Source organism: Panthera uncia (assembly GCF_023721935.1).
Source record: "Panthera uncia isolate 11264 chromosome C1 unlocalized genomic scaffold, Puncia_PCG_1.0 HiC_scaffold_3, whole genome shotgun sequence".
In the NCBI taxonomy this organism is placed as follows: domain Eukaryota; kingdom Metazoa; phylum Chordata; class Mammalia; order Carnivora; family Felidae; genus Panthera; species Panthera uncia.
This window is the reverse complement of record NW_026057584.1, coordinates 18,667,605-18,678,065: the sequence shown is the minus strand read 5'-3', so window position 1 is coordinate 18,678,065 and position 10,461 is coordinate 18,667,605. Positions and strand designations below refer to the sequence as shown.

Sequence of the window (10,461 nt, the reverse complement as noted above, 5' to 3'; positions counted from 1 at the left end):
CATATGGTGGTAAAGAGATAGGGAAATAAGACAGCCACACCATAGGCCTCCAGGAAGGTGTGAGTGAGCAGGGGCTGTGGGAGAGCAGAGAAAAGCCAGTGCCTCTGGTGGCAGAGACTGCAGCCCAAGGGGATTCTGGAACAGCCTATATGGAACAAACCACATTCACACATACTCATACACACAAACCCTGACAGCGGTAGTCCCTGGAAGTCATTTTGGTGGTCTATGAAGAACATGGAGGTGATTCCAGGGATAATTCTGAGGATTTTGCTGAATACCTAAGCAAGGGCTTCTCTCCCCATCATACCTACCTCCAAGGCCCACTTAAGACTTCTGTGTTGGGAAGCCACAGGGAGCAAGCCTGGAGAAGAGTGGACACTGTCCCATAAAGCAGACAGAACAGACCCAGAACCAGCCTGGATGTGCAGGTAAGGCCCAGAGGGCAAGGCCTTATGGGTGCTGAGGAGGAAACAGAGAGACCCAGAGAGCAGTGGGCAGGACCTAGCCTAATATCTTGCAGCTGAGAGTGGGGACAGCTCGGACATGAATGGCAGGAAGAATTTAACAACGAAAACCCATCTCAACCTGGACCCGGGGCTGGGCTGAAGGTTGGGCCAAACCCCTTGGGCTTGGGCCTCCCTCTACACAGGAGGCGCTGTCTGCTGTCTGAGCCCGAAGAGACCAATCCATCCAATTTCTAGCATTTCCCCCAGGAACCAATCATTCATCACCCACCCAAATGTGGGATCAGGGTGTGTTGGTGAGGGAGAAGAGCACAAGAGGAGCCACCCAGGGACCAAAGCCTAGGGCCTCTCCCCACAGACTCAGCTGCAGACACTCAGGCCAGCAAACAGCAGACTCAGGAATATATATCTGAGGGTCTTGCCATCCCCAGAGCAAAGGCCCCCAAGGAGGGGATTGTGACCTGCTGGAAGGTCAGGGCCCTGCCAGCACCCCATCACAGGCAGAGCAAGAATGCACCTGCTGCACTCCTCCACAACCTCCCCGGTGGTGGCTTCATGGGACAAAGGCAGGGGAGGACAGCGAAGAGATAATCTACCTATGGCCAGATTGGGGAAGCCAGAGCAGTTCGACCCAGCAGGTGCCCGGGCGCCTTAATGAAGGTACTCACTGCCCACCCTGCCCCCCCCCCCCCGCCCCCAACACATAATCAACAGCGGGGAGAGTCTCTTCCCACTGCTTCTCTGCTACCACGATCCAATGCATTAAAACAAGCTGACCCAGGGCCTTAGGACTTGGGGCGGGGGAGAGCAGCCAGTCCCCTCTCCCCAGCTCTGACCCTGAGGAGGCCCTTGGAACCAGGGCCACCTCCTCCTCCTTTCCCCTTTCTGGTGAAAGGAAAGGACCAGAGACAGAGGGTAGGGGCGGGGCGGGACTTGAGATAGGCATGCGAGTTCTATTGGTCAGAGGAGCTGCCGGTCACAAGGGCAATTCGGGCGAGGATTGGCTGCATGAGGCGGGGCGCGGCGCTGCTAAAGACCGGGCCCAAGGGGTGGGGCTGACGCTGCAGCTGGCGCAGCTCAGACCCCGAGCAACCGCCGCGGAGCAGCCAAGCAACCACCTTCCCCTGCCCGTTCCCGCGCCCGGGCCGGGGCTAGGCCCCCAACCGCCGGGTCTCCGGGGGCTGCAGTAGCGGCGGCGGCGACAGCGGCGCCGCCCGCGGTTCCCGCCGGGGCCCGGGCGCCGGCCCCGCTCTGCAGGATGGGCACGGTGCTGTCTCTATCCCCCGCCTCTTCGGCCAAGGGCCGGAGGCCCGGCGGGCTGCCCGAAGAGAAGAAGAAAGCGCCGCCCGCGGGGGACGAGGCGCTGGGGGGCTACGGGGCGCCGCCAGCAGGCAAGGGCGGCAAAGGCGAGAGCCGGCTCAAGCGGCCGTCAGTGCTCATCTCGGCGCTGACCTGGAAGCGCCTGGTGGCCGCATCTGCCAAGAAGAAGAAAGGCAGCAAGAAGGTGACGCCCAAGCCGGCATCCACGGGCCCTGACCCCCTGGTCCAGCAACGCAACCGCGAGAACCTTCTCCGCAAGGGTCGGGATCCCCCCGACGGCGGCGGCGCCACCAAGCCACTGGCGGTGCCGGTGCCCACCGTGCCCGCGGCCGCTGCCACCTGCGAGCCGCCGTCGGGGGGCAGCGGGGCCGCCCCGCCGCCGGGTTCCGGTGGGGGCAAGCCTCCACCGCCGCCACCCCCAGCCCCGCAGGCGGCGCCGCCGGTGCCTGGCGGCTCGCCGCGGCGGGTCATCGTGCAGGCGTCCACCGGCGAGCTGCTGCGCTGCCTGGGCGATTTCGTGTGCCGACGCTGCTACCGCCTCAAGGAGCTGAGCCCGGGCGAGCTGGTGGGCTGGTTCCGCGGAGTGGACCGCTCGCTGCTGCTGCAGGGCTGGCAAGACCAGGCCTTCATTACGCCCGCCAACCTGGTGTTCGTGTACCTGCTGTGCCGCGAGTCGTTGCGCGGGGATGAGCTGGCGTCGGCCGCCGAGCTGCAGGCCGCCTTCCTCACCTGCCTCTACCTCGCCTACTCCTACATGGGCAACGAGATCTCATACCCGCTCAAGCCCTTCCTCGTGGAGCCCGACAAGGAGCGCTTCTGGCAACGCTGCCTGCGCCTCATCCAGCGGCTCAGCCCCCAGATGCTGCGGCTCAACGCCGACCCCCACTTCTTCACGCAGGTCTTTCAAGACCTCAAGAACGAGGGCGAGGCCGCCGCCGGCGCCGGGGGTCCACCCAGCGGGGGCGCGCCCGCGGCCCCCTCCTCCTCCTCGGCCGCCAGGGACAGCTGCGCGACCGGAGCCAAGCACTGGACTATGAACCTGGACCGCTAAGGGATTCCCAGGGCCGCGCCCGCCCCCCACCCCCATCCCAGCCCCTGACACGCACTCGGAGCCCCCGGGACCATCAAGCCGCCGCCGCTGTTATCGCCGCTCCGCGCCGCGGCCGGAGGAGGAGCCGCCCCTGTCCCGCAGGGGAAGGTGGAGGCCAGGACGCCAGAGGCCGCAGCTCTGAATATGCTAGGCATAGGGTGGGGGATGCGCGTGGGAGGGGGAACCCCCAACCTCACCCTTTCTGTCTGCCTGTGCCCCATGTCTTCAATTCTACCTGGATCTCCTCCTTCCTTTCTGTGTGCGTCTCTAAGTCCATGTCCCTTGGTCTTGACCATTTCCCGGCCTTCTTCCTCTACCTTCATCCTCCGGTCCGCCTTCCCATCTCCCTCTCTGCCTTTCCATTTTCGGTAACTTGGGTGTGTATTTCCGTCTCCATCTTACCCCCCACCTGGCTATCTCTCGTTGCTCCCGTTTCCCTTTCTGCACCTGTGTCCCCAGCTCCCCTTCTTGTTCTCTTTTTTTCCTCCCTTCTGGCATGTGTCACCATCTTCCCTCCTGTCTGCTCCCCCCCACCCCCACCTATGTCAGCTTGCATTTCTTCCCCCGACTGAGCCCTCATATCCCTCTTCCCAGACCAAAGGGACTATTAATTCTTGATTTGAACTGACTGAGGTGCGGCGAGAAACTGCAGCCCTAGGAGCCCAGACAACCACCTGGATGGTCCTTCGCCCCACCCCCACCTCCTCTCCCTACCTTTTCCAACGTGTTGCATGCCGGGAGTTGGGGGGTGGGGGAGATGCCGGCTTCAAGAGGCTGAGGTTTGGGAGCAAAATCAACCTAGGAGGCCACCCTGGCGGCGGCGGCGCCTCAGCGGAAGGATGGGAGGAGACAGAAACTCTTCTTACACTGGGGGAGGGGCACCTCCTCTTCCTTATCCTTAGGTGTTTTTGTTCCCCCCACCTTTTAATTTATTTGGTTGTTTCCAGAGGGAGGGGGGAGGGATGGGTGTTGGGCTGGGAGCTGTCTGAGGTGCTGATTTGAGGCCGGACCGGAATCCTCCCGGGAGGGTACCAGGGACTGGGTTGGGCCTGGTGCCGTGTCCAAGGTGCCAATGATGCGGGCCGACGGCGCGGGCTGCACTGTCTGTCTGTCCGTCTGTCCCGGAAAGAACTATAAAGCGCTGAAAGCGCCTGCAGATGGTTTTGCGCCGGCCTTTCTTTGGGCCCCAGGAGGGAGGGAGCGGGAACAGGAGTGAAACTGTCACAGGCACGGCAGGAGGACCCCCACGGGCCTCGTGGGGAAGGTGGGTACCTGAGAAGTGCTACTCTTTCTGTCCCCTCGCCCCCCGCATTGGCTTCCGTTTTACAGAGAGTAAAGTAGCCAAAGGTTGAGGCCTGGTGATAAAGCTGAATCCCCTCACCCACTCCACCTCCATCTTGTCTCATCTAGCTCTTCATTAATGCATAGGCTATTTAGGGATTACGTGATGAGAACAGCAAAAGTGGTTCCCTTTACAAAGTAGTCCACTGAAGCAGAACTAGCTAGTTATGATTGCTGCTTTTCTCTTCCTCCACCTCTCCCCACTATATATACTGTCTAGAGTCCAGTCAGGCCTAAGTCTGTGCTCACCACTCTCAGGTGGGGCCTGACTGTCACACTCAGCTCCACACCCTTCTTCCAACATGCTAGGTTGTTTCAAGGCCGTTTCAGTCACACGCCCACCCAGGACAGCCTTGGGAAGTCCATCCCTGCTTAAGGTTCAAACCTGGCCCCTTATCCCCAGGGAGGCTAGGTAGGACACAGGCAGCCTGGGAGACAGGAGCCATTCTTTGGGGTTGAAAGAACAGAAGTAAGCTCTTTAGCCTGAGATTCCTGTTCCATTGCCTTCTTAGCCACGTGGCTAAGCGCCCCATTCAGTTTCATTGGCCCGAGGAGGCCTGGCTCCAGTAGAGCGCTGGCGTCTCTGACCCTAGTAGTCGCCCAGACATCAAGCAGCTGAAGTCAGAACCCCGCGAGGCCTGAAAAGACTAGGCCCGGGTTCGCTGTCCGTGGTGCTGACCGGCGCGCTTGGGCAGGGTGGGGGCTTGTAGGGGCAGGAGGAGTTACAGGCTCAGCTTCAACTAGATTTTCCGGATAATTTGGGGAGTAGGTTGTGATCTCTTCTGGTGGCGAGTTGCAGGAGTCTGGCAGGATAACCTAGGATGCCGGCTTCCATTTACCCTCCTAAGAGGACAGAGCACGACTCTCCCTCGACCTCGGCCCAGCGCCCTTGCACCCGGCCTGGAGCCGGAAATCCCCAGTCCAGATTTGTGAATCGAATTCCCGGGGGGGAGAAAAGGGAGAGCAGGCGGAAGGGAAGGCGGGAGCAGCCGCCCATTGGCTGGAATTTGGCGCAGTCAGCGCGGTGCCGTCATCTCTCCGGGTTTGGGAGGAGGGAGGGAGGAGCACTCGGGTCACCCCGCGGCTGTCGCCATAGCAACCAGACTAAGCGGGCGGGGCCACTTTCCACTCTCCCCACTCTAGCGGAGGAAACCATCCTAGTCTGCCTTATTTGGAACTAGTTAGCAAGACTACTTGGTTGAAACTTCTGCGTTAGAAGAGTATAAAGTGGGTGGGAAAGAGAGACGATAGTCTACCAAGACTCCCAAACATTCTGCTCTCTGTACTGCTCCTGAACCCATAGAAACAGCACCCTCCCTTTACTGCACACACACACACACACACACACACACATACACACACCCGTCCAGGAACCTGTGGTCTGGCACTTGGAGACTTAGAATGAGAAAAAAAGCCTCAGTGCGTGGTGTCAAATTAAATCTCACTTTCCTTGCCATGCCCCCGAGGCATGAGACACTGCCATAATCCGATTAGGGGGTAAGCGACTGGAGGAGGATCAGCATGAATACACGGAAGAATTAGCCTCCTGGGTCAAACCTGGTCAGACTCCTGTTTTCTCTGGGAGGGGTGGTCACATGGGGGAAAGGTTCAGTCTTCTGAGAAGGCAAGGTGAGAAGGGAGAAGGTGCAGAAACAGTGTGAAGTGCCTTCTTTTTCTGCTCAGAAACGAACCTCACGACAGTGAGTCCAGGCTGAGGAGAGAAGTGCTGAAGAGGGCTCAGAATTCTAGAAAAAGCCCAGCCTGTGTGAGGGGTGGACTAAGGAAAGAATGGAGATGGAGGGTAGAAGACAAAAACCCAGATGGAGCCATGACTCAGCACTTCCCTTGGCAAAGGACCGGGGTGACTCTCCCAGCACAAGAGGAGCAGCAGAGAGGGGAGGGGAGCAGGAAAGCAAATGTGTGGATAAACAGTGATCTGGCCATTTGTTGCTTTGATATACAACCAAAAGCATACATTTTAACCCAGAAAGGAGATACATAGGCATTTACACTGATGAAGGCTCCTTCAGTCATGACATGTACACATCTCCACTGCCCACTTACTTGCCCCTCTTCCTGGAGCAGAGTACATTCTGTCCTGAGAGATATGCTTGCCTGTCCCTGGAATACCTTGGTACTTAATGGGAAAGGAGAAATGCAAAACAAAACAAAACAAAACAAAACAAAAAACTGCAGACGTGGGGGCGGGGGGTTTGGTTGTCATGGTAACTGCTTTCCCAGCCAGACAGAGTGCCCAGCAACCGGAGCATCTGGCAATATCCAAGGGGACATCCTGTGGCCTCTACCCATGGATACCCTGCCTCAGGCACCCAGATGGGCGTCTCTGGAAGATTTCTACAACAGAGGCTGCCACAGCAGCCCTTCTAGCCACACCCCCATGAGGAAAGACAGCTGACAGCCAGGTATGGAGGGCTGACCATCTTCACATGTCCCACTTTAAGTGGCACTCCTGACCCCTTTATACATGATAGACAACATTTGCTGTAAGTGGCCTCAAGACAGCAGGTGTTAACAGTTTAAGGACCTTTATTAAGACCATTACCTTCCTTCTCAGAACCTTGCTAAACACCCTACAGGAAGGTCACCTATAGCCCCAGACTACGTGTGTAAATGGGTAGAAAAATTGTTCTAGTTCAATGATGAAAGATTGGGTGCAAGATAGATAAATTGTAGGGGATAGTCTCAGGATTCAATACATTAGTTGACCTTAGTTTAATACATTGAGATTTAGAGGCAGTCTTTCTGTTGCACTTGCTGGCTGGATAGTTAACTTTTCACTCCAGCAACCTCCACCCCTATTTTTTGTTTCTTCCTTGTGTCTTCAGTTTAACCTCTTAATTCCTGCATTAACATTTTCCCAATCTAACTTAGGCTTTCATAGTTCCCCCCCCCTCGGTTTTCCCCGCTATTTCTTTAGTAATTAGCTTCTCCTAAGGTCTCTTTCTACTTGGATATATTGCCCACAGCAGTTACCCCCCTCTCTTAAGATTACTCCACTTCCATTTCTTTACACCTCTTGGTCATAGTCTCCTGTGACTGATATTTAGCTTCAAGTCCATAAATCATAAAGTTTCTCTGTGTGCATTTTTATATATGACTACCTAAAAGGAAGCATTTTTATATATGACTACCTAAAAGGAAGGTGATGATAAACAATATAAATAGGGAAAGAAGTATTCCATTATAATCTTTCTACATTTAACTCCTTAAAAAAATTACATGTAATCCCAGAAAAACACAGAATATCAAGAAAGCATAAGAAAGAAGAGTAATGATGGAGGGCTTGCCCTGTCAGATATTTAAATGAATTAAAGAGCTAAGGTAGTTAAAATATATGGTACTGACATAGGAATAGACAACAGAACAAAATAGATAACCCAAAGCTAAACCCTGGCATACATGGGAATGTAATATATGATACAGGCATCATTTCAACTCCACTGGGAAAAGATGGATTAGTCAGCATATGGTTTTGTATAACTGGGTAGTCGTCTATATTAAGAAAAAAGGCCAGTCCTTCCTCATTCTTTATCCCCAAATAAATTCCAAATTGATTTTTTAATGTAAAGAAAAAAGCTATAAAATCCTTAGAAGAGGAGACAGCTTAAAAGTACCTACTAAAAATTTAAATGCACATAACTTTTATTTAGGAATTCTGATTTCTAGTACTGACCCTAGAGAAATACTTGAATATGTGTACAAAGAGACATGACAAACATATTTTTATTGTGTTATTGTTTGAGAGAGATAAATTAGAAACAACCTAAATATTCACCAGTGAGTTAGGGGTTAAACAAATTTTGATACAGCCATATTACTGAATACTACAGTATTCAGTTAAAAAGAATAGATTGGACTGTATGTACTGATGAAAGATGTACAAACCATGTAGTATCATTAAAAATTGCATAACAATGTATACAGTATAATATAATTTATGCAAAAGCAAAACAAAACTAAACCTTAATTTGTGTGTGTATGTGTATGTGTATAATAGAAGCTTGAGAAAAATATACATCACTCTTAATAAATGACTTCTTGGAAGAAGTGGGATTGATTTTGTCCAAAGACATTCACCTTATCTATGGAGTTTAATTTTTACAATAAAAATGTACTAGCATATTGTTTGCATAATTAGAAAGTAGTAGTTAATATACGGCAATAGTCCAATTATAATTTAAAAAAACTTGAGAAAATGAAGAATATTTATTAGTATTTTTACTATTGCATATGAGTTGGGTACAGAACATCTTTTTAGGCATAGACATTGAAGGAAAAGATTAATTCATCTGACTCCATTTTAGATTTTGAATGTTAGAGAAATAGAGAAATTAAAAGAACAACCACAAATAAGATTGAAAGGCAAGTGAAAAGCTGAGAGAACATATTTGTAGCAAAATATATTTTCAGTAGAAAATTAGTTAAAACTTTAAAGAGGTCATTTACACAAAAAATATAAATAATCAATAAATACATTAAAAGAGACTTCACTGTTGACCATGAAATTCAGATTAAAACAGTAATGGGAGATTGCATGTCTTATACTGACAGAGATTCTTAAAATGGAAAATGCCAACCATGATAAAAACATGAAGAGATATGCACTTTCTTGTATTGTTTTATATATATATATATATATATATATACACACACACACACACACACATGTTAGTTCAGTCTCTTTGGAGAGCTATGTGGCTAGGGATCAAAATGTGAAAGGCAGAGGTGACTGAGTGGCTCGGTTGGTTAAAAGTCAACTCTTGATCCCAGCTCAGGTCTTCTGTGCTGAGCATACAGCCTACTTAAAAAAAAAAAAAAAATGTAAAGGGCAGCATGTTCTTTGACCCAGCTTCACATTTCCAGAAATTTGCCCTAAGGAAATAAGTGGGAAAGGACCTGACACAAGGATGCTTATCCTAATATTGTTTATAATAATTATAAATTGGATGTAACAGTAGGAGATTAAGTATATTGTGATAAATCAGTATTTATTGGGATATTATGAACCATTAAAATGATACATCAATCTATATTCATTGACATGAAAAATGACCATGATAAAGTGAAAATATCTGGTTAAAAACAATATAATGTGGTCCAGTCCTATTTGTGTGGGAGAGAGAGACTAATCTTTAAATAGCTGTCCTCTTAATGTCATTCAGATCTTGGCTTAATGGCCACCTCTTCCTGATTAATGCATCTCAGCCTGCCCCACAGTCACCTTACTTCACATACCCTTGATTTATTTTCTTCACAGCGTTTGTCACCCCTGATAAATTTTTGTTGCTTATTTATCTTGTATCGTCTCAATAAAAGGTCTGTCTTGTTCATTGCTAGATTCCCTGCACCTAGCATAGTGCTTGGGCACACAGTAGGCAGTCAACGGGTATATACTGAATAATTCTGTGTGTGTGTGTGTGTGTGTGTGCAGCAACAGAGACTTTTAAGATGTTTACTAAAATATTAACGATTGATTTCCCTAAGTAGTGGAATTTTAAATGATCAGTTTTACTCTCTTCTTAGTGTTTTTCTGAGTTTCTAGTTTGTTACAATGAATATTATTATTATTGCCTTAAAAAGAAGGAAAATCATTATGAAAGAAAAAGAGAGACAGGGAAGGAAGGAAGGAAGGAAGGCTGGAAGGAAGGAAGAAAAGAAGGAAAGAAGGAAGAAAGGAAAATTGAGGCTGAGTAGTGTCTGGCTGGCCCAGTCCCCCCCACCCCCACTCATCTCCAAAGTCTCTTCACTCCCTTTTCCTCAAGCTCTTTCCAAATCCCAAGAATTTAAGAATGTCCTTTGCTGGACAAGTAAGTCAGATACCTATCTAACACAGCAAACATGTGTGTACACATGCAGCACATGTTTCATACATGAACACAGAGCATGGACATACACATAAACATTCTTGCAAGGATCCATTGAAGACCATTTAGGGGCTCCTGGGTGACTCAGTCAGTTGAGTCATGATTTCGGCTCAGGTCATGATCTCACTCAAGCCCCACATCAGGCTTTGTGCTGACAGCGCAGAGCCTGCTTCAGATTGTCTCCCTCTCTCTTCCTCTCCCCTGCTTTCTCTCTCTCTCTCTCTCTCAAAAATAAATATCTTTTAAAAGACCACTTAAAGAATACTCTTCTATCTTTGGCATAACTGCCATAGAAGGCAGCTTTAGCATATAAAGCTCTTTCGCATCCTTAGTGGTTAAGAGAACTCACTGCTTCTGA

General features: G+C 50.5%; 1 protein-coding gene across 1 annotated transcript; it reads left to right on the top strand.

Annotated features, from left to right (window-relative positions):
• The first annotated feature begins 1,555 nt into the window (after positions 1-1,555).
• Positions 1,556-3,128, top strand: CDK5R2 (cyclin dependent kinase 5 regulatory subunit 2). The gene has a single exon (XM_049614861.1). The coding sequence runs from the start codon at positions 1,726-1,728 to the stop codon at positions 2,836-2,838; it is 1,113 nt and encodes a 370-aa protein (XP_049470818.1). The 5' UTR covers positions 1,556-1,725; the 3' UTR covers positions 2,839-3,128.
• Positions 3,129-10,461: the final 7,333 nt, after the last annotated feature.

What these genes read in the sequence shown, in the direction of transcription:
- CDK5R2 (XM_049614861.1), top strand. Translation starts at nt 1,726, where the DNA reads ATGGGCACGGTGCTGTCTCTATCCCCCGCCTCTTCGGCCAAGGGCCGG.